General features: G+C 43.2%; 2 protein-coding genes across 2 annotated transcripts in view; both read right to left on the bottom strand.

Moving 5' to 3' along the window:
- LOC117385933 (deleted in malignant brain tumors 1 protein-like) overlaps nucleotides 1-24,314 on the bottom strand; it is a 434,825-nt gene that overhangs the window by 16,681 nt on the left and 393,830 nt on the right. The window lies entirely within an intron of this gene.
- Nucleotides 3,261-11,395, bottom strand: cnpy3 (canopy FGF signaling regulator 3). The gene is made up of 6 exons (XM_033983970.2): nucleotides 11,138-11,395; nucleotides 8,926-9,052; nucleotides 7,032-7,128; nucleotides 6,009-6,131; nucleotides 4,630-4,747; nucleotides 3,261-3,572 (listed from the first exon to the last, which is right to left on the bottom strand). Exons 1-6 carry the CDS (start codon nucleotides 11,244-11,246, stop codon nucleotides 3,307-3,309), a joined length of 840 nt encoding a protein of 279 aa, XP_033839861.1. The 5' UTR covers nucleotides 11,247-11,395; the 3' UTR covers nucleotides 3,261-3,306.

Here is a 24,314-nt window from a genome sequence, read left to right as displayed (position 1 = left end):
AACACACAAAACAATCAGATACAAATCGATACTAAAACAGACGAGGACAGAGACAAAACAAACCGATCTATGACTCCATCCTCAGACCCAAAGCAAACAAAAAGAACAATAGGAGGGCCATTAAAGGTTGAATAGAGTCGTTGAAACGAGGCTGAAACTGGAGACAATAGCCGTTTACAGTTTCAGAGTCGTTAGCTCCTCCTTTCAGACAATGTCCAGTGTCCAACGATTTGTCCAGTGACAGATTTAAACTTCGGCTTTTACTATAATATCAACTTTACATCATCAGAACGCGAAATAAACTTGAACATAACAGGATTATCTCGAGCTACAACATCCTGCACGTCTATAAATATAAATATCATCATCTGACATGTCCAGAGCGACGTTATGTCAGAGATATTTCATTTTAGTTACAATTTTCGACAGACGAAGCTCAGGACGTCTCATGAGCTCGTCGTCTTTGGTTCCTACACAACGTTTCACAACAATAATAGTCATTTAAAACTGTTTTTACGACGCCAAATGTGCTTTTTGTGCAGAAATCTCTCACTCGTGTCGCCTGTTCTGCTCCTGAGCTGGTTCTTGTGTAGGTTCAGGGTTAAAATGCTTAAAAGCTAGAAGAAAAGAGATTCGGTTCTTTAAAAAAACTGAGATTCGATTCCAGTAGTTCACCCTTAAGGACCTGTTCAAAAGAGCCGATTCTTTCACCCACACACAGATATAAGGCCACGCGGGAATAAAAATATAAGAAAGTACAACCATTTAATGTGGTTTTAATCAACGCTGTGGTATCAGAATCGGTTTTGAGTATCGATTCTATTCCTTAGTTTTGAAATACTCATGAGAACTAATCCAGCCATTCAGTTCAGTCGTTTTAGTGAAGTTCAAGTCCAGAGTTCTACACGTTTACAAGACAAAACGACAGTATGTGACGCCACCTAGGGCTGAAAACTGTACTGCACTTTCAGAAAAAAAAAACTCATGTTCTTTAGAAAATGTGTCGATGCTTAAATAAAACCCAATACATTTCTTCAACATTCATTTTTTTTTCTTAAATTGAGGGACTGAGACGTTCACTTTGACAATAACTTTATTTAAAAAACTTACAAACGCAGCCACAATCGCACACAGAACCACACACTCACACACTAAACAGCAGCCAGTACAAACAAAACACAGGGTTAGAAGGACCTGGGGTGTTCTCCGAAAACTCACAAACAAAACACAGGGTTAGAAGGACCTGGGACGTTCTCCGAAAACTCACAAACAAAATACAGAGTTAGAAGGACCTGGGACGTTCTCCGAAAACTCAAATAAAACACAGGGTTAGAAGGACCTGGGGCGTTCTCCGAAAACTCAAATAAAACACAGTTAGAAGGACCTGGGAGGTTCTCAGAAAACTCAAAACAGGGTTAGAAGGACCTGGGACGTTCTCCGAAAACTCAAATAAAACACAGGGTTAGAAGGACCTGGGACGTTCTCCAAAAACTCAAATAAAATACAGAGTTAGAAGGACCTGGGGCGTTCTCTGAAAACTTTGACTTTATAACAACAAAAACACTGAGCCGAGTTTAACAGAGCGGCTCAAAAACTGAAAAAACATGAGAAAAATGTGACTAAAATTGTACTCGCGCTGACGTGTTCACAAGATTTGCAGTGACAAGGCATTTCCCAGTTTACCCTTTATTATTCTGCTGCCTGCTCGTCGCCATGGAGATGTCACAGCTTCATCTTTAACGCCATACTGTGGGACATTCAACTCACCTCGTCTCGCGTTTATTCTATTACAAACAAACTTCAGATAATTGGACAAACATTCTACTGACTGAGCGAGAGAGGTCAGTTTAATGGCGTACTCTGGAACATTCTTGTCACTGCGGTAACGTCTCCACGGCGACAAGCAGGTGACAGACCCCCGAACAGAAAAAAAGTTACACGGTGCGTCTTTAAGTTGCGTATGAAATCTGAAATATAAAGGCTACAGTGACGTCGAGAGCAGTTTGTAGAAGCGTAAATAATGTGCGAACTTTTACTGCGTCACAAGAAGAAGGTAAAGACGACGTGCGGCGGCCATTTTGTTTTTTTAAATTCAAATGTGGCCTGATAATTTGGATTAAAAAAAACAAAAACATCCCTTTCAAAATCTACATGAAGAAGAAGCTTAAAAACTGTGTCCCATAAAGCTCCAAAAGTGTGACATAAAACTGGCGAATTAGGAATGTATATTTAGAATTAACATTTTTTTAATCCCTTTTTTAGCTTTGAAAATAACCAAGACTATGACATAATATTAAAATGACATCATTTACAAAGTTCCTATTTTACACAAAAGGGACTCTTCATGTTATAACGCCGTTTTGGCGAGTTGGAGTCGCTCAAAACGCTCAGTTCCACCTTGTGATGTCATCAGGTGGTAGTTTCAAAGTGAACATCTTCCTCCTTTTCCCTTTAGTTCAGTTGTAGATTGTCTGTTATTACAGGAGCTGAAATGATCCAAATGATTCTATAAATGAAGGTGTGTGGAGTTTAAAAACACAGTGGAGCACTTCCTGTATCACATGATGACATCACAAGGTGGAACAGAGTGTTTTCAGTTTGAGAAGTTTGTGAAATGGGCCGTTTGACGTTTGATTCTCAGGGTTTATCTTGAGTGAAAATGTTCAGATTTGTTGTAAAATTCAGACTGAATTATTGAAATGTAAAAAAACCCTCAAAAACACAAAATTAAAATCCAAAAGTAACAGTTCTTTTCTCACTCCTGCACAGCAAAGTGAAACTACATTTGTTCAAAACACTTCAATTCACTTCACTGATTTAAGTCGTTTTCAATATTTTACTTTGAAATTTCAAAACCATCACATCCATTTGTGTAGGAAATATTTTTTTAAACATTTAAAAAAAACATTGTAACTGAAAAAATATTAAATAAAATTGTTTTTTTAATGCATTTTGTATCTGCTAATATTTATGTTTTATCAATTTTTTGTATTTATTATGATTATTTTGTTTATTGATTTAATTAATTGTTTATAATAATAATACAAAAAAATAAAATAAAATACAATAATAATAATAATAATAATAATAATAATAATAATAATAATAATAATAATAATAATAATAATAATAATAATAATAATAATAATAATAATAATAATAATAATAATGTTTGATAATTTGGCCAGAAAAAAAAAAAAGTCAAAATATTCTTAAAAATAAAAGTCTTAATTCCTCTCCTCCAGACATTGATTTCTAGTTGTTCCTCACTTTCATTGTGGCCGGAGCAGCTCCAGGACCAGGGGCTCACAGCTCAGTCTTTGTCCCGCTCAGAGGCACCTGTGGCTGGATGTCCTCGTCTGTCGTGGCCCCTGGATCCTGGCTCTCCACCGGAGCTTTAGATTTCTTCTTCTTCTTCTTCACTTTCTTGTCGTTCTTCTTCTTACTTTCCGCGTCTGAAGCGTCGCCGTCTTTCTTCCCCTTCTTCTTCTTCTTGTTCTTTTTGAGTTTCTTTTCCTCTGCGATGGCGGCGCGCTCTCCCTTTCTCTTCGACCACTGCTCGTCCAGACAGGCTGCGGCGAACGGAGGAGACAAAACAGACGACAGGATGGAGAGAATAGCTCAGAAAACGGAGAATATTAAACAAATGGAGAAACCGATCCAATACTGATATCAGGTATTGATATGGAAAGAGAGGGATGAGTGGGGGAATGAGAGGAGAGAGGGAGGAGCGGAGGATTGAGAGGAGAGGAGGATGAGTGAGAGGAGAGAGGGATGAGCTGAGGCTTGAAAGGAGAGAGGGAGGAGTGGAGGATTGAGAGAAGAGGAAGATGAGTGGAGGAGTGAGAGGAGAGGGGGATGAGCAGGGGAGTGAAGCGAGCGGAGGGGAGAGGGGGATGAGTGCAGGGGAATCAGAGGAGAGAGGGATAAGCGGAGGATTGAGAGGAGCAGAGGATGAGTGAGAGGAGAGAGGAATGAGTGTGGGGGAGCGAAGGGAGAGGGGGATGAATGGAGGGAGTGAGAGGAGAGGGGGATGAGCGCAGGGGGAGTGAGAGGAGAGGAGGATGAGCGGAGGGAGTGAGAGGAGAGAGGGATGAGTGTGAGGGAGTGAAGGGAGGGGGGATGAACGGAGGGAGTGAGGAGAGAGGGATGAGTGTGGGGGAGTGAAGGGAAAGGGGGATGAGTGGACGGGTGAGAGGGAGATGAGCGGGGGAGTGAGGGGAGAGGGGGATGAGCAGGGGAGTGAAAGGAGCGGAGGAGTGAGGGGAGAGGGGGATGAGCGCAGGGGGAATCAGAGGAGAGAGGGATGAGCGCAGGGGGAGTGAGAGGAGAGGAGGATGAGCGGAGGGAGAGGAGGAGAGAGGGATGAACTAACGGGAAAATGAAAGTTTTTCACACTTGTGGCACTACAGAGACTGATCTTTCACATTAAAGGGGAAGTGCACACAGAGCTTTGCACACAGCGCCCTCCTCTGGCACAACACTCAACTGCACACAGAGCATTTATGAAGGACTGAGAGATTCTGAACACAAAACAAACGTGTAAAGTGTTTTTATGAATGTACGGAGCGTGTGTGTGTGTGTGTGTGTGTGTGTGTGTGTGTGTGTGTGTGTGTGTGTGAGATTTACCGGCGTCCTGTCCCTTTAAGACGTGTTTGGCGCACAGGTACGTGGTCAGGTCCTCGCTCTGGTCGCCTTTGTACCAGTCCTCGATCACCTCCTCGTACTGCTCCACCAGCACATCGCACTAAAACAACAGTACAACAAAATAAAACACACCACAATCAAGGTACATGAGTAAATATACAATACTACACAACTATATAAACACACAACTGTATAAACACACAACTATATAAACACACACCTGTATAAACACACACCTGTATAAACACACACCTGTATAAACACACACCTGTATAAACACACACCTGTATAAACACACACCTATATAAACACACACCTGTATAAACACACACCTGTATAAACACACACCTATATAAACACACACCTGTATAAACACACACCTGTATAAACACACACCTGTATAAACACACACCTATATAAACACACACCTGTATAAACACACACCTATATAAACACACACCTGTATAAACACACACCTATATAAACACACACAACTATATAAATACACACACCTATATAAACACACACCTGTATAAACACACACCTGTATAAACACACACCTATATAAACACACACCTGTATAAACACACACCTATATAAACACACACCTGTATAAACACACACCTGTATAAACACACACCTATATAAACACACACCTGTATAAACACACACCTATATAAACACACACCTGTATAAACACACACCTATATAAACACACACCTGTATAAACACACACCTATATAAACACACACCTGTATAAACACACACCTATATAAACACACACAACTATATAAATACACACACCTATATAAACACAACTACACAACTTATGGCACAAGGTTTTGACTTGTTATAATTGTGTTTTATTTTGAAGACCTTTTAACGCCTCTGATTACATTTGCAGCGACGTCATGCTAGTGGTGTTGTGCATATATGTCTATGTTTGAATGTTCAGCAGTTACGTTAGCAAACATTGACAAATAAGTTTTAAAATCCAAATCTAAAAATCTCAAGAAAGAACACAAAATGGGACTTAAATGACAACTGACCACAAATAACTGTTGGCTAATGCTAGCTAGCTTACGACTGTGATGCTAGCTGAGAGGGATTTTACCGCACAAATTGCTAGCACCTGTTGTAGTTTCGCCTAAATCTAACTGTTAACAGAGCGGTGCCTACAGCTTTTTTTTTTTTTTATTATTATTATTATTATTTATTTTTTTTATTTATTATTATTATTATTTTTTATTTTATTTTATTTATTTATTTATTTTTAATTTATTTATTTTTTGTATTTTTTTTTGTATTTTTTTTTCGGTGCCTACAGCTAGCTTCCCCCGACGCTACGCTGATGACATCACCTGTTTCTTGAGGTCAGCCACTTCGGCGGACGTCTCGTTCCACAGCTCGTACGGAATGTCCATCACCACGTTCACTCCTTTGTTCACCAGACCGTGGAGAGTGGAGAAGGTTTCAGACATGCCCTGGACGGACACCAAACATTATTATTAAATCAGCCATTTTGTGCGTCTTGTGTCTCTATTGACCTTATTCCGCCATTTTATATCATCGTGATAATCGCCGACAAAGACATTTATATCACCAGAATGTGCAAAAAAAACCAAACTGACTTATCCACAGGAATTTAGGGGCCCAAAATTTAACTCTCTTCCTATTAATTTGTTTTACAGGGGGGCCCAAGTGAGACTGTGTGGCCCGGGCCCCCGAATTTCAGTCGACAGCCCTGCTCATCCTGAAAAAACTTATCCACAGAGGAGTCGACAGGAAGGGGACAAAGGAGTCTGTTGTCCGGGACCCCAGAGTCTTAGGGGGCCCAAAATCGGAGTCTCTTCCTATCAATCTGAATTAGACGGGGGGCCATGTGAGACGTCTTGCCCCGGGACCCCCCAAATTTGAGTCGACGGCCCTGCTCGTCCAGAATATTCTCCGCTAGATCGTAATTTTCACAGTTCTTTAAACACGGAACTTATTCATAAGATTAAAATGGTGATTATTCATGTATAGAACATTTTAAACTGTCAAAAACTTTAATAATTATCGTGATATAATCGTTTATCCACTTTGTCCGTAAACACGACTAAACCGTTCTATTTTATTTATTTTTTTGTAGCAGCGCGTTTCCGGTTAAGTGGAAATAGCATTTGGGAAAAGTTTCAGCGCTAAAATATTATATAAAGTGGGTCGGTTTGTGTTAAATGTGCAATGTTTATGTGCAACACTGCCCCCTATCTCTGGGAGGCTATATCTTATTTGCTTATCTGCCTGGTTGTGTCTTGTAGGAACTGAAACTTTCATCTTTCACGTGTCAAAATCACTAAAAATACATAGGTTGAGGTTGTGGGTTCGATTCCCCGTGGTCTCACTTTGGCAAAGCGGTTTGAGCCACTTCGCTCCTTGTGCAGGTTGTATTCCAGAAGTCTTTGGCAAACGTTCTCCACGACCTCGATGAAACGCAGGTCTCTGAAAAAAGAGTAAAAAAAAAAAAAAAGAAACACGGGTAAATACGCTTCAGGAGTTAGTATTTGAGAAGTTTCACAAGACCAGTGTTTGTCAAACTGAGGTGGAATAAGTTCAAACGCTTTATTATTAAATCCCTGGAGGTAATTTTACATTGATGGTGGTGCGATGGGCTCCCTCTGGTGGTAAGGAGGACCCTCTGCAGTTTGAGTTTTTGTTTAATTTACAGACAAATCAACTTGCTTTTTTGTTTTTTTTTTCACTTTCTCCCACGTTATAACTCTGTTCCTCATTAAAAACACGTCTGAAGAGGTTTGAGAGTCATCCATGCGTGTTTGAGTAATCTAGAGATCTCTCCCAGGCCCCACCGTCTGACCCCTGAGCATTTACCCCCCGACTGTCCTTCACTATAACTTCCTCATCAATATTAGCAGCAGTTTTACAGGTCTTTTCGGTTCCTCCATAACAATTCAAATCAAACAGGTTCCGCCCCCACGTTTCCTCTTTACGCTTTATAGCGACGCATTTATCTTCCGCTGTCGCTCTTTTGACCTTACTCCACAATTAGCTCGAGTCAAACGACCAAAAAAAAACCCCGACAAAGACACAGGACGATACGCTGCTCTCTGATCTATGTTAGGACGTCGTTTCCTCATCACAAACAGATGTGGAGTCGTGTTTGGATCACAGAGACGGCTCCAAATGAAGCTAATCGAGGCTAGCGGTTATAGCGGCTAATCTGGAGCTGGAATTCTGACCGCGAGTGTCATAGCAACCAAACAGCCAATCCAGAGCGAGGCTGTTGAAGGTTGCATCTTGTTGCATCGCTAGTTTAGCAGAGAGCAGGCACTTAGCAACGCTGTCAATCAAACCTGTTGCTAACGCTAACAGGAGCGACCTCGAGGAAAGAAGGACCTGATTTGTCTGTTATTAATGTTCAGATCTTGATTTACAGACACAAAAGTGAAATAAAAACCCCAGGATCATGTAGAGGGTTAATACGAACATTTAAGACCAAAATGACGAGTCGGTTTTTCAATAGAAAGTGAATTGGAGCCAGAGTCGATGAAGCAGGAAGTGCATTTATGATCACTTCCTGTTTGGAGCGCAGCAGCTAGCAGGTTAGCTACATCCATTTATATAAACAGTCTGTGTGAATCACTTAAAATCATGTGTGTGTGGACAAACTGGTGTTTCACGTCGTATCCGTGGGTTACAGAGGATGAATTCAAAACTAAATATTACATTTTTTAAAGCTGAAAAGTCCTCAAAATGTCGCCTATAAACAGGAAGTTGAAAACACGAATCACCTCAAATCACATACGTGTTTATTATGGAAAACAAATTAAGTTATCCACCTGGAATCCACTAACTGAAGCATTTAAAATCAGGCTAAAACTGTAGCTGCTAACGCTAAAGTTAGCTAGCTGCGTTGTGTAAAGTCGCGTTAGCTTGTTGGTGAAACATGGAGGGTAAAACGTGAACGGTAAAACGTATAAATATACTTTTCTTTAGTTCATGTGTCAGTTTATTTTCCACAGTTGATGCAAAATATAAAAATCTAAACATCATCACGTTTTAGGTTTGTGTCGCTCTCCTGGCTGCCCACCACCCCTCACTCCCACACACTCACACATCTTTCCAATATTTAATTTTTTATTATTTTGCTTGTGTAAGACGGAGGCAAAAATCGTCTCGTCTTCTGAGCGTCTAAACCAAATACATGTTTTATAATTTCATTTCTTCAAAAAAAACAAAACAACATCACGTTTCAGTGGATTTCAGGTCAAACACACTCACGATTTGACGTATTTGATGGGCGCGGCGCCTTTCCCGTCGATGAACCGGTAGTTTCTGTCAATCACTTCTTTCGTTTTTCCCGTTTCCTCAAAAGCAGATTTCATCTCGATGCTCACGAACTTACAAACTGCAACAGAACAGGACAACGGCTCAGGGCATCTGACGCAAAAGGGACACAGTGTGAGCGTCTGGAATCATGACAGAGTGTCATAGCGACGAAAGAGCCAATCAGGAGCGAGGCTGGTGAAGGTAACGCTCCTTCTCGCCCGCAGCGCTGGTTTAGAAGAGAGCGGGCGCTTAGCAACGCTGTCAATCAAACCTGTTGCTAACGCTAACGGGAGCGACGTCGGGGAAAGAAGGCAGCACGTTGGTCTCTCTCTCGCTCTCTTTTGCTGTCTCTCTCTTCGTTACTGTCTCTGTCTCACTTTCGCTGTCTCTCTTTTGAGTTCTTTCTCTCTCTTTCTTTGTTGCTGTCACTCTTTTGCTGTCTCTTTCTCTCCCTCTTTTGCTGTCTCTTCCTCTCTCTCTTCATTGCAGTCTCTCTCTGTTAGTTGCTTTCACTCTTTTGCTGTCTCTTCCTCTCCCTTTCTCTTTGTTGCTGTCTCTCTCTGTCTCACTTTCTCTCTTTTGCTGTCTCTTTCTCTCTTTTGCTCTTTCACTTCATTGCTGTCTCTCTTTTGAGTTCTTTCTCTCTCTCTTTGTTGCTGTCTCTCTTTTGCTGTCTCTTCCTCTCCCTTTCTCTTTGTTGCTGTCACTCTTTTGCCGTCTCTTTCTCTCCCTCTTTTGCTGTCTCTCTTCGTTGCTGTCTCTCTGTCTCATTGTCTCTATCTCTTTATCTCTCTATCTCTTTATCTCTCTATCTCTTTATCTCTCTGTTATTTTCACACATACTTCTACTACAGGGATGATACTGAGCATGTTGTTTTCAAATGGTTCATCAACTGTACCTTTAAATCATCCATCCATCTATCCATCCATCCATCCCTCTATTCATCCATCCATCTATTCATCCATCCATCCATCCCTCTATTCATCCATCTATCCATCCCTCTATTCATCCATCCATCTATCCATCCCTCTATTCATCCATCTCTCTATTCATCCATCCATCCATCCATCCATCCCTCTATTCATCCATCTATCCATCCCTCTATTCATCCATCCATCTATCCATCCCTCTATTCATCCATTCATCCATCTCTCTATTCATCCATTCATCTATCCATCCCTCTATTCATCCATTCATCCATCTCTCTATTCATCCATCCATCTATCCCTCTATTCATCCATTCATCCATCTCTCTATTCATCCATTCATCTATCCATCCCTCTATTCATCCATCCATCTATCCATCCCTCTATTCATCCATCCATCTATCCATCCCTCTATTCATCCATCCATCTATCCATCCCTCTATCCATCCATCCATCTGTAAAGTTTATTGATTTGATTCTAATCGTGTGCATATTATTCATAACCGTCTGTGTGTGTGTGTTGTTTTTTTTAATTTAAAGTGTATTTTCTTTGCACAGACAGTTTATTTAAACAGGACAGACACTGACTGTTATTTCAGCCGTAGTTTTTTTTTTTTCAATTAATCGACTGTAGTCAATCGATTATCTCACTGCACATTTAGATTTTTAAAAAGAATTTTGAACCAAATAAACCTCAAAACACAGCGACGCTTCTAAACAGAGAATATATTTACAGATAAAGTGAATTATTGATCAAAATGAGGAATTCTACTTGATTTTTTTTACATCTTTATTCAGTAATGCTGTCATTTTTGTTAAATAAAGTTCTTTTGGTGAGTTTGAACAGCTCAGATTACAATTACGACTATCAAAATATTACGATTAATCATCATTTATGGATTAACCGTGTTCGGTCTGGTGACAGTTTATTAATATGTGTTATCTTAACTGGTAAAATAAGAGTCAGTTTCATCCCAAAAACATTTTATTTTGCAGATTTGATGATTTCGTGTAAAATTCCACATTGGGTCGACACGTTTCTGTGGTGAATCTGACACTTACAGGAGGTTTATTCAGAGTAAACACAGGGTTTAAAGGACCGTTCGAGCTCGGATTCAGCAAATAAAAGCTGTAACAGTAACCCAAATGTTTAATTCATAAATATTCCGTTTTATCCAGAGTTTGAGGCGGTTTTGAGGTGTTTTTATTCCATGTTTCGCTGTAAATGTCCGTTTACCTTCGCACTTGTTCGGCAGATGGACCCACTCGTCGTCTCCTCCATCCTTCTTCACAGCTCCCAGCGCCAAAAACAGCCCCAAAACAACAAAATACTGCGCTAAAATCATAATTACAGCCAAATCTAAGTCTACTCAACCTAAAAAACCTCCTATTATAGTGATTTCATGGCGTTTCAAGCGGTTCGAGGCCGTTTAGTGTCGGTTTCACATCCTCCTGGAGCTGCTTCAATGCACTATCTGCACTTCCGCATCCGGGCAGACGCATGCGCGGAGTTTGACCAATCACAGGCAGAGAAGTGGCTGCGCTGGACCAATCAGAGGCGGAGGAGGGTGAAGTGGGCGGGGCCAGGTCTCATCTTTTCATCAATGCGAAAAAAGAAACGTTTTTATTTATTTTCTTCATCATTTTCTGACGATTTAGACAAAAACACAAACACGAAACTTGAATAATTAATAGAACATAACTGTAAGAGACGCCATCTATAAATAAATAAATTAATAAAATGAATACAATGACATAAAATAAAATTAATACATAAATAAGTAATATAAATATAAATAAACACAACTGTAAGAGATGCCATCCATAAATTAATAAGGAAATACAATAAATAAATAAATATAAATAAACACAGATTTAAGAGACGTTAACCATTAATAAATACATAAATAAAATAAAACAAATATAAATAAATACAACTGTAAGAGATGCCATCCATAAATAAATAAGGAAATAAAATACAATAAATAAATAAATAAATAAATAAATAAATAAATATAAATAAACACAGATTTAAGAGACGTTATCCATTAATAAATACATGGACACCTCCTCTGCTCCTCATGGACACCTCCTCTGCTCCTCGTGGACACCTCCTCTGCTCCTCATGGACACCTCCTCTGCTCCTCATGGACACCTCCTCTGCTCCTCATGGACACCTCCTCTGCTCCTGCTCCTCTCTGTAAAATGATGTAATGTTTAATTTTGTCCAGCAGAGGGCGCTGTCTCCTCACACAGATTCAGACATGAGATTTATTTTACAGAACAAACGGACTGAACGAAAACAACCAACTGCAAAACATATTTCTCTCTTTTTCTCTCTCATCCTCTTTTTCTGTCTCTTTTTCTCTTTATTCTCTCTCTTTCTCTGTATTGCTGTCTCTCCTTTTTGCTCTCTCTCTCTCTCTCTTTGTTGCTGTTTCTTTCTCTCTCTTCTTCATATTCCATTCCTTCCTTCCTCTTTTCACTGAACCTGTTTATTTTTCTTTAATAAAATAATCACATAAATAAATCTAAAATAAGAGGCTGCAGTTCTCACTCTGTCCTGTGGGGGCAGTGTCGCCTCAAACTCCATTTGTACAAAAGAACAAACCTGAGAATAAAAACAAACTCTTTCTTCAGACGATATTCTCACATTTTTCACATTAAATAGTGAAACTTTTTTTCGTTTTTTTTTCTGTTTTATCTGTGATTTTTTATATTTTACTTTTTTTTCATTTCCTCCTGTGATTTCTGTCGTTTTGAAGAATTGAGTTTGTCACAGATTCAACCTGAAATGATCCGGTCAAACTCCTCCTCTTCTCTCTCTCCTCTCTCTCTATTGTCTCTCTTCTCTTTCGTCTTTCTCTTCTTGCTCTCTTCTCTCTCTCAACTCTCTCCTTTCTGTCTATCTCTTCTCTCTCTCTTCTCTTTCTCTTCTCTCCCTGTTGCTCTCTCTTCTCTCCTGTCTCTCTCTTCTCTCTATCGTCTCTCTCCTCTCTCTGTTCTGTCTTTCTCTTCTCACTCTCTTCTCTCTCTCCTCTGGTCTCGTCTCTGTCCACTCTTCTCCCTCTCCCCCTTCTCTTTCTTCTCGCTTTCTCTTCTCTGTCTTCTCCCTCTTTTCTCTCTCTCCTCTCCTTTCTCTCTCTCTCCTCTCTGTCTCTCTCTTTTCTCTCTCTCCCTCTCTCTCTCTTCTGCCTTCTCTCTCTTCTCATTTACTCTTCTGTCTCCTCCCTCTTCTCTCTCTCTCAACTGTCACTCACTCCCCTCTCTCCCTTCTGTCTCCCTTCTCTCTATCTTTTGCTTCTCTCCTCTCTTTCTTCTCTCTCTGTTGCTCTCTCTCTCTTCACCTCCGCAGCGTCCCGTTCTCTCTCTTCACCTCCGCAGCGTCCCGTTCTCTCTCTTCACACCGCAGCGTCCCGTCCTCTCTCTTCACCTCCGCAGTGTCCCGTTCTCTCTCTTCACCTCCACAGTGTCCCGTTCTCTCTCTTCACCTCCGTAGTGTCCCATCCTCTCTCTTCACCTCCGCAGTGTCCCGTTCTCTCTCTTCACCTCTGCTGCGTCCCGTTCTCTCTCTTCACCTCCGCAGCGTCCCGTTCTCTCTCTTCACCTCCACAGCGTCCCGTTCTCTCTCTTCACCTCCACAGCGTCCCGTTCTCTCTCTTCACCTCCACAGCGTCCCGTTCTCTCTCTTCACCTCCACAGCGTCCCGTTCTCTCTCTTCACCTCTCCAGCATCCCATTCTCTCTCTTCACACTACAGCGTCCCTTTCTCTCTCTTCACACCACAGCGTCCCGTCCTCTCTCTTCACACCACAGCGTCCCGTTCTCTCTCTTCACACCACAGCATCCCGTCCTCTCTCTTCACCTCCGTAGCGTCCCGTCCTCTCTCTTCACCTCCACAGTGTCCCGTTCTCTCTCTTCACCTCCGCAGCGTCCCGTCCTCTCTCTTCACCTCCACAGTGTCCCGTTCTCTCTCTTCACACCACAGCGTCCCTTTCTCTCTCTTCACACCACAGCGTCCCGTCCTCTCTCTTCACCTCTGCAGCGTCCCGTCCTCTCTCTTCACACCACAGCGTCCCGTTCTCTCTCTTCACCTCCGCAGCGTCCCGTTCTCTCTCTTCTTTGTTCTCCTGTCTTTCATGGCGCCGTGGACCTTTCAGCTGTTAGCGGAGGTTCCGTGGGTCGTTTTATTCGCCTGTAAATGTTCCGTCGTGTTACATAAGAGCGACTGTGTTTAAAATCTCACTGTTTTGTTGTTTCTGGTGGAAAATGGAGCCTGGGTCTGAATAGCTGAAAGGTCCAGCTCTGCCCCGGTGGCACAAAAGACACAACAGACAGAAGCACTTAGGCCAAAACGTGGGCTACTTATGTAAAACGAGCTCTGGGCTTCACAAAACAAAAACACACAGAACAGAAGCACGAAAAACCAAATCTATTCAGTAAATCTCCACGTACGAGCTGCAAATGTGGAATAATCTGTAAGAGCAGCTTTTAAACCGGTCGTATGGAGCTTGTGTCTCTATGGTTCTCATCTCTGTGGATCATTTTGTTTTAATTTACACTTTTTAAATCACAATATTCATCAAAAGAAAAAAAAAAAAGAAAATAAATGAGTCTCAATAAGACCTGACGTCGGCGTAAACGTCATGACAACAAAGCGATGCATGGTGACAAAACGCCCACTGTGACGTACATGCCCTCTCTCGTCTCCTCTCCTCTCCTCTCTCCTCTCTCGTCTCCTCTCTCATCTCCTCTCTCCTCTCTCGTCTCCTCTCTCGTCTCCTCTCTTGTCTCCTCTCTCGTCTCCTCTCTCCTCTCCTCTGTCGTCTCCTTTCTCGTCTCCTCTCTCCTCCTCTCTCCTCTCTCATCTCCTCTCTCCTCTCTCGTCTCCTCTCGTCTCCTCTCTCCTCTCCTCTCTTGTCTCCTCTCTCGTCTCTCCTCTCTCGTCTCCTCTCTCCTCTCCTCTGTCGTCTCCTTTCTCGTCTCCTCTCTCCTCTCTCGTCTCCACTCTCGTCTCCTCTCTCCTCTCTCGTCTCCTCTCTCATCTCCTCTCTCCTCTCTCGTCTCCTCTCTCGTCTCCTCTCTTGTCTCCTCTCTCGTCTCCTCTCTCCTCTCCTCTGTCGTCTCCTTTCTCGTCTCCTCTCTCCTCCTCTCTCCTCTCTCATCTCCTCTCTCCTCTCTCGTCTCCTCTCGTCTCCTCTCTCCTCTCCTCTCTTGTCTCCTCTCTCGTCTCTCCTCTCTCGTCTCCTCTCTCCTCTCCTCTGTCGTCTCCTTTCTCGTCTCCTCTCTCCTCTCTCGTCTCCACTCTCGTCTCCTCTCTCCTCTCTCGTCTCCTCTCTTGTCTCCTCTCTTGTCTCCTCTCTCGTCCTCTCTCCTCTCTCGTCTCCTCTCGTCTCCTCTCTCGTCTCCTCTCCTCTCCTCTCTCCTCTCTCGTCTCCTCTCGTCTCCTCTCTCGTCTCCTCTCCTCTCCTCTCTCCTCTCTCGTCTCCTCTCTCGTCTCCTCTCTCGTCTCCTCTCTCGTCTCCTCTCTTGTCTCCTCTCTCGTCTCCTCTCGTCTCCTCTCTCGTCTCCTCTCTCGTCTCCTCTCTTGTCTCCTCTCTCGTCTCCTCTCTCGTCTCCTCTCCTCTCTCCTCTCTCGTCTCCTCTCTCGTCTCCTCTCTCGTCTCCTCTCTCGTCTCCTCTCTCCTCTCTCGTCTCCTCTCTTGTCTCCTCTCTCGTCTCCTCTCTCCTCTCTCCTCTCCTCTCCTCTCTCGTCCTCTCTCCTCTCTCGTCTCCTCTCTCCTCTCTCGTCTCCTCTCTCGTCTCCTCTCTCGTCTCCTCTCTCCTCTCTTGTCTCCTCTCTCGTCTCTCCTCTCTCGTCTCCTCTCTCCTCTCCTCTCCTCTCTCGTGCTGCTCTAGTGTGATGTGCCTCTGTCCATAGGGGGCGCTGCAGCATGCGGCGCTTTGTTGTGCAACGTCCTAAATGTGGAGAACAGGTTTGATTAAAGACTGAACAGCTGAAAGGTCCAGCTCAGATTCATCAGAGTGAATTTGTGAGGAACGAGGGATTAAAAGAATTAAGACAGAGAGAGAGGGAGAGGAGGGACGGAGAAAGAGAGGGAGAGAGGAGAAAGTGAGGGAGAGATGGAAGGAGAGAGGAAAGAAGGGAGAGAGAGAATATAACAGAGAATATAACATTTTCAAAACAATTAAACAGTGATCAAAATATGTGATTTCTTATAGTTAATACCCCACAGAAGTAAATACCTCCTCTTTAATACCCTGTAGGAGTAAATACCTCCTCTTTAATACCCCGTAGGAGTAAATACCTCCTCTTTAACTCGTTGTCAGGAGTCTTACATAACAAACTTGACTCTGACCTTGAGTTTCCGTGATGTTCTTTCTCTCGTCTCGGATCGTCCTGGATCCCGTGTGAGCGAGACCCTGGATTCACTTTTCTTTTTCCTCAAGTCACTCTGAGATATTTTTAGACGAGCGTCGAAGTTGAAGATTTAATTGACACCCGCCGCTAGCTAGCTCTCCCAAAAACCCAAAACGGTGCAACGTAGCATCACAGATCTGAGGAGCAGAGCCGCGGAAATCAGGTCGAGTTTCACTGGTGTGTTTGAGCTGGAACGAAACGAGTGAAGAGCAGACGGAGAATACTCCAGAATATTTAAAGACCTCTACTTTACCTCTGTGGGGTATTAAAGAGAGGGTATTTATCTCTATGGGGTATTAAAGAGAGGGTATTTACTTCTGTGGGGTATTAAAGAGAGGGTATTTATCTCTATGGGGTATTAAAGAGAGGGTATTTATCTCTATGGGGTATTAAAGAGAGGGTATTTATCTCTATGGGGTATTAAAGAGGAGGTATTTACTTCTATGGGGTATTAAAGAGGAGGTATTTACTTCTGTGGGGTATTAAAGAGGAGGTATTTACTTCTGTGGGGTATTAAAGAGGAGGTATTTACTTCTGTGGGGTATTAAAGAGGAGGTATTTACTTCTGTGGGGTATTAAAGAGGAGGTATTTACTTCTGTGGGGTATTAAAGAGGAGGTATTTACTTCTGTGGGGTATTAAAGAGGAGGTATTTACTTCTACGGGGTATTAAAGAGGAGGTATTTACTTCTGTGGGGTATTAAAGAGGAGGTATTTACTTCTACGGGGTATTAAAGAGGAGGTATTTACTTCTACGGGGTATTAAAGAGGAGGTATTTACTTCTGTGGGGTATAAACTGCGCCCCCTGTAGGGAGTAGGGAGCGACTTATACAATGCTACACAGAGTAAAACATGTAAAAACAGTAGAAATAATACAGAATGTGGCATTAAAAATGAGCCAGAGTCCGTGTTTTTTCTAAGGATGCCTTTATTAAAGTCCACAGCGTGCGCTAACCGTTCACGTCTAGAAAAAGAACAACAGTCATCCATTCATCCTGTGGAAATCAAATCAAAAAGGAGTAAAAATGGATATATTTATTTGATTATTTAAAGCTTAAAATCCCTTAAAAACCAGAAGGGACCCTGAAGGATGCTGTGTGTGGAGTGTGTGGAGTGTGTGGAGTGTGTGGAGTGTGTGGAGTGTGTGGAGTGTGTGGGGTGTGTGGAGTGTGTGGAGTGTGTGTGGAGTGTGCGGAGTGTGCGGAGTGTGTGGAGTGTGTGGAGTGAGTGTGGAGTGTGTGGAGTGTGTGGAGTGTGTGGAGTGTGTGGAGTGTGTGGAGTGTGTGGAGTGTGTGGAGTGTGCGGGAGTGTGTGGAGTGTGTGTGGAGTGTGCGGAGTGTGCGGAGTGTGTGGAGTGTGTGGAGTGAGTGTGGAGTGTGTGGAGTGTGTGGAGTGTGTGGAGTGTGTGGAGTGTGCGGGAGTGTGCGGGAGTGTGTAGAGTGAGTGTGGAGTGTGTGGAGTGTGTGTAGTGTGTAAGAGTGTGTGGAGTGTGTGGGGTGTGTGGAGTGTGTGGAGTGTGTGGAGTGTGTAAGAGTGTGTGGAGTGTGTGGGGTGTGTGGAGTGTGTGGAGTGTGTGGGGTGTGTGGAGTGTGTGGAGTGTGTGGAGTGTGTGGAGTGTGTGGGGTGTGTGGAGTGTGTGGAGTGTGTGGGGTGTGTGGAGTGTGTGGAGTGTGTGGAGTGTGTGGAGTGTGTAAGAGTGTGTGGAGTGTGTGGGGTGTGTGGAGTGTGTGGAGTGTGTGGAGTGTGTAAGAGTGTGTGGAGTGTGTGGGGTGTGTGGAGTGTGTGGAGTGTGTGGAGTGTGTGGAGTGTGTGGGGTGTGTGGAGTGTGTGGAGTGTGTGGGGTGTGTGGAGTGTGTGGAGTGTGTGGAGTGTGTGGAGTGTGTGGAGTGTGTGGAGTGACTGGAGTGTGTGGAGTGTGTGGAGTGTGTGTGGAGTGTGTGGAGTGTGTGTGGAGTGTGTGTGGAGTGTGTGGAGTGTGTGTGGAGTGTGTGTGGAGTGTGTGGAGTGTGTGTGGAGTGTGTGGAGTGTGTGTGGAGTGTGTGTGGAGTGTGTGGAGTGTGTGTGGAGTGTGTGGAGTGTGTGGAGTGTGTAGGGGTGTGTGTGGAGTGTGTGGGGTGTGTGTGGAGTATGTGGAGTGAGTGTGGAGTGTGTGGAGTGTGTGGAGTGAGTGTGGAGTGTGTGGAGTGAGTGTGGAGTGTGCGGAGTGTGTGGAGTGACTGGAGTGTGTGGAGTGTGTGTGGAGCGTGTGGAGTGTGTGTGGAGTGTGTGTGGAGTGTGTGGGGTGTGTGGAGTGTGTGTGGAGTGTGTGGAGTGTGTGGAGTGTGTGGGGTGTGTGGAGTGTGTGTGGAGTGTGTGGGGTGTGTGGAGTGTGTGGGGTGTGTTGAGTGTGTGGAGTGTGTGGAGTGTGTGTGGAGTGTGTGGAGTGTGTGGAGTGTGTGGAGTGTGTGTGGAGTGTGTGGAGTGTGTGGAGTGTGTGGAGTGTGTGGAGTGTGTGTGGAGTGTGTGGAGTGTGTGTGGAGTGTGTGGAGTGTGTGGAGTGTGTGGAGTGTGTGTGGAGTGTGTGGAGTGTGTGGGGTGTGTGTGGAGTGTGTGGAGTGTGTGGGGTGTGTGTGGAGTGAGGGGTGGTGGGCAGCCAGGAGAGCGACACAAACCTAAAACGTGATGATGTTTAGATTTTTATATTTTGCATCAACTGTGGAAAATAAACTGACACATGAACTAAAAAAAAGTATATTTATACGTTTTACCGTTCACGTTTTACCCTCCATGTTTCACCAACAAGCTAACGCGACATTACACAACGCAGCTAGCTAACTTTAGCGTTAGCAGCTACAGTTTTAGCCTGATTTGAAATGCTTCAGTTAGTGGATTCCAGGTGGATAACTTCATTTGTTTTCCATAATAAACACGTATGTGATTTGAGGTTATTCGTGTTTTCCACTTCCTGTTTATAGGCGACATTTTGAGGACTTTTCAGCTTTAAAAAATGAAATATTTAGTTTTGAATTCATCCTCTGTAACCCACGGATACGACGTGAAACTCCAGTTTGTCCACACACACATGATTTTAAGTGATTCACACAGACTGTTTGTATAAATGGACGTAGCTAACCTGCTAGCTGCTGCGCTCCAAACAGGAAGTGATCATAAATGCACTTCCTGCTCCATCGACTCTGGCTCCAATTCACATTCTATTGAAAAACCGACTCATCATTCTGGTCTTAAATGTTCGTATTAACCCTCTACATGATCCTGGGGTTTTTATTTCACTATTGTGTCTGTAAATCAAGATCTGAACATTAATAACAGACAAATCAGGCGTCTTCTTTCCCTGAGGTCGCTCCTGTTAGCGTTAGCAACAGGTTTAGCATCGATTAGCTTCATTTGGAGCTGAACGCTGTGGGTGACGTCACTCAGTCCACTTCTTTACACAGTCTGTGCTTATTCATGTTTCCAACTTCCCTTTTCACCCTTAAAAAAGACAAAATATTTACTTTTGAATTGTTAATCGCCACGGCAACAGCGCTAACCGTTTACCACTGAAACCCACGGATACAATGTGACGTTTTCAGTTTGTCCTGGTTCACTTCGTTTTTCAAATTTTGTTGCAACGAAACGCCAAAGCTAATGTGTTATTAGTCTTGTACAGGGACGTCCAGAAATTAAAACGGTTTCAATTTATTTATTCCCCAAAGCTCAAAATGCTCTGTTCCACCTTGTGATGTCATCAAGTGGGAGTTTTCAACCATTTCAACAGCTCCTTTTCCCTTTAGTTCAGTTGCTGATTGTCAGTTACTCCAGGAGCTGAAATGATCCAGATGATTCTATAAATGAAGGTGTGTGGAGTTTAAAAACACAGTGGAGCACTTCCTGTATCACATGATGACATCACAAGGTGGAACAGAGCGTTTCCAGTGTGTAAATCTGCATGTTTTGTGCGTTAAATGTGTGCGAATGAAACAAAACACGACTCCAGGACATTAGAACGGATCAGAAAAGGCCTTTAACGCCGCTGTCACGTTAAAGTGCAGTACTCCCGTCGTCCACAGCGGGGGCGCTCTTCTCTCGCGGCGCCGCAGCCATAAACACGGCGAATACACTTGAAACTTACAGTGATTTTTACGAGCCCCTACGGAAAACCACGTCAATACCATTTCATTTACTTCCAACACAACTCCCCCCGTTCAGCTCGTGTCTCTCACCCCAGACCCCCGCTTTAATGTTCCGCACTGCAAAAAAAAAACTTTAAAGTGGAAATAAACTCCAAATCCACTTTATTTCACGACTAAACTGCGTGTACATGATGTTTGAACAGCGTTATCTACTGTTCTTAGTCAAATTTAGTACAAAATACACGTAAATGTGCAGATTTCTGGTCCAAAAACGTCGAAATCTGAGAAGCCTCTGTGATTTCAAGTAGCTGGTGACATCACAAAACACTGTCCCGATTACAGCCAGCCTCCCGCGTCCAGACTACGCCCCTCGTTACTCTGAAAAAAACGCACTCGGAGTTGTGTTTTTCATTCGTATTTAGGCTGAGTTCTTCTCTCAAACTGAAAACACTCTGTTCCACCTTGTGATGTCATCATGTGGCGATACAGGAAGTGCTCCGCTGTGTTTTTAAACTCCACACACCTTCATTTATGGAATAATTTGGATCATGGTGGAAGAGGTGGAGGAGGTGGAGGAGGTGGAGGAGGAGGTGGAGGAGGTGGAGGAGATGGAGGTGGGGGTGAGGAGGGAGGGTGGGGGTTAAAAAGGCCCAGGAGACGGAGAGATGCCAATACACGTCCAATCAGCCTGATGGACGACCAGAGACAGAGAGGACTAGACCAGGACTAGACCAGGACTAGACCAGGACTAGACCAGGACTAGACCAGGACTAGACCAGGACTAAACCAGGACTAGACCAGGACTAAACCAGGTCTAAACCAGGACTAAACCAGGACTAAACCGGGACTAGACCAGGACTAGACCAGGACTAAACCAGGACTAAACCAGGACTAAACCAGGTCTAAACCAGGACTAAACCAGGACTAAACCAGGTCTAAACCAGGACTAAACCGGGACTAAACCGGGACTAGACCAGGACTAGACCAGGACTAAACCAGGACTAAACCAGGACTAAACCAGGATCTTTTCTCCCTCCATACACTCTCTGGTCACTCCTGGAGTCCGGTCTCCGTGGTTACAGAGACACTCTGGTCACATGACCCTCGACACGACGAGGACGAGTGACTTTAACGTCACATGATTTCACTGGAGAGGAATCATGTGACGTTAAAGTCACACTCCTTTATCGATACTAAGGAATAGACTCGATACTCGATACTCGATACTGATACCACTGTGATGATATTACATGTTTAACTGTGTGTTCTGGTCCTTGTCTGTTTTCACCTCCCCCCTGTCCCCGCCCCCAGCCCAGGAAGGAGGAGGAGGAGAGGAAGGAGGAGGAGAGGAAGGAGGAGGAGGAGAGGGAGGAGGAGGAGGAGAGGAAGGAAGTAAAAGAATGAGGAGAAAGAGAGAGGAGGGAGGAAGAGAAGAGGAAAAAGGAGCAGATGGAAGACGAGGAAAGACAGAGTGTGAGTGTTGTGTTCATGTGGTCCATGTGTGTGACACTGGTGACACTTTAGCCACGCCCCGTCCAAAAGTCCTCAAAATGGCGCCCGGACAGACTCAGGTTTTATTACAGATATTTAAAGTTTCACGTTTTCTCACTTAAAATATTAAAACGTGAATAAAAAAAACTGATTCTTCTTTAAAACCCATGGTCCCTCTGGCCGCCCACGCCCTCGCCGTGGTGCTCGTGTTGTGCGTAGCGTTGTACTGATCAAACATGCATATCTTGGTAGTATAATAGTATATTTTCACCATCAGCTCATGCCGCCGCCGCCGCCGCCGCCGCCGCCTGTTCCCGAGTACAAAAATAAACGCTAAAAAATGATGAAACTACAGTGAAATTTTTCCCTTTTGAGATGAGTGTCCCAGATCGAGAAGAAGGCAACTTCACTTTACCATCAGGAAAGTACTTCAGAAACACGGCTCCCCTCAGACACGAGTTACACAAAGTACACACAAAGTACACGTAAAGTACACGCTCAAGTACACACTCAAAAGTACGCAGAGCTTTGGGTGTGTTCACGAGCTTATCTTGATTAGTTTCAGATATTTTTAACCCGTTTACATTTTACGCAGAGGTGGGAGAGTATCCACAAAGTACTGTACTCGAGTAAAAGTAACGTTACTTCAGAATACTAGTACTCAAGTAGAAGTACGAAGTAGCGGGCTAAGGTTAGCAACTGTCAGAGCGTGTCGTCTGATTTATATTGCAAACGAGCAAAGAAATACTCGAGGGAAAGGAAAAGTAGTGCAAGAAAAGTCTACTCGAGTAAAAGTATTGAAGTATGTGTTTGAAAATGTACTGAAAGAGTAAAAAGTAAAAGTATTTCTCACAGATTTTGAGTCTTTAAAGCTCCAAATGTGGTGAGTTTGATAAAGATTTGAGCTGAGTTTTGTTCAAGAGAAACAACTTAAAAAGAAAGTAAAGATATACTCTCAAATGTACTCAAGTAAAAGTAAAAAGTATCCATTTTACAATCTACTTGAGTACAGTACAGATATCTAAAATGTATGCTCAAGTGCAGTACTTTTACTTCATTACGTTCCACTGTCGTACGAGTAAGACTGCTGTTACTACTACTACTACTACTAATATTACTCAAGTAGGAGTAAAAATACGCGGCTGGAAAAGTACTCTAAAAAAGTACAATTTCTTTACAAAGTTACTCGAGTAAATGTAACTGAGTACCACCCACCTCTGACTTTAAACAAAATGAACATGGCGTAACTTTCCCGGTGTAAGGGATGTCATTACTCTGCCTGGAATGTTCCACAGTAAATTTATCTATCACCATGGAGACTGGAGGCCAAGTTACAGGTCGGATCTGTGGAGAGGCGACACCACCCAGCAAGAATACACGTTTTTGAACAATAAAAAAAGCCCACAATTTAATAAATATTATAGAGAGATATGTTTAATGCCATACAGTGGAACATTTAAGTCAAAGGATAACATCTCCATGAAAACAAACACGTGACCAGGAAAGTTCCGCAGTGAATCTTTAACAGTTAATTGATAATTGTTTGAAAAAAAAAAAAGACAAACTGAACCTGAACAAACTGGAGCTTTAAACACGCCCAGAAGTAAACGTGACCCATTGATACTTTGCAGAGACGTCACACCGGGGGAGGTTCTGCATGTATGTCTATGGCGGAATGTTCAGCGGTTGTCATGTTGACGCAACGCAACACATTAGCAAAAAAAATACTGACGAAAAAGTTGTAAAATATGTCTGAAAAAGTCAAGAAAAAGCACAAAATTGATTTAAAAAGCACATTTTCAAGAGCTTGTGATCGATCCGAGTGTTCCTGGTCCTTTTTAGGAGTTTAATTTCACAAAAAAACATGAGCGCGACTAACGGAAAAACTGTTGGCTAATGCTAGCTAGCGTGTGACGGTAATTTTGCGTCTTGTTTAACAGCACAAATCAGCTCTCGTGTTGTAGTTTTCCTCTCTTTTTGGTGCGACTGCGTTAAAACAAAGCTCGGATTAAAGCCCGAGTTGAGTGACGGCGCTTCCAGACAGAGCCGTGCCTCCTGTTAGCATCACCCTCCCCGGCGGAAAAAAAAAAAAAAGTGAAAACATCGCAAAGTAACTGACGTTTTCGATCGTGTCTGAAGGGAGCCATTTTAACAGGAACACATTCTCATTCGCCGCCATCGCACTCGCGTACTGAACGGACACAGCCACAGAGTTTTCCAGTGAAATTCCAGTGAAATTCCAGCGAAATTCCAATGAAATTCCAGTATAATTCAGGAAGAGCAGAAAGAGAAGCCGGAAATATCAGAGGCAACTCAAACAGAAGCAAACACAGTCATTTTTAAATAGAAAAGTCAAAATTATTATTGTGTTGATATTGAAGTCGCTTTAAG

This window comes from Periophthalmus magnuspinnatus, chromosome 18 (assembly GCF_009829125.3).
Source record: "Periophthalmus magnuspinnatus isolate fPerMag1 chromosome 18, fPerMag1.2.pri, whole genome shotgun sequence".
In the NCBI taxonomy this organism is placed as follows: domain Eukaryota; kingdom Metazoa; phylum Chordata; class Actinopteri; order Gobiiformes; family Gobiidae; genus Periophthalmus; species Periophthalmus magnuspinnatus.
Note: the sequence above shows the minus strand (reverse complement) of the source record. Positions and strands in the feature narration are given on the sequence as shown.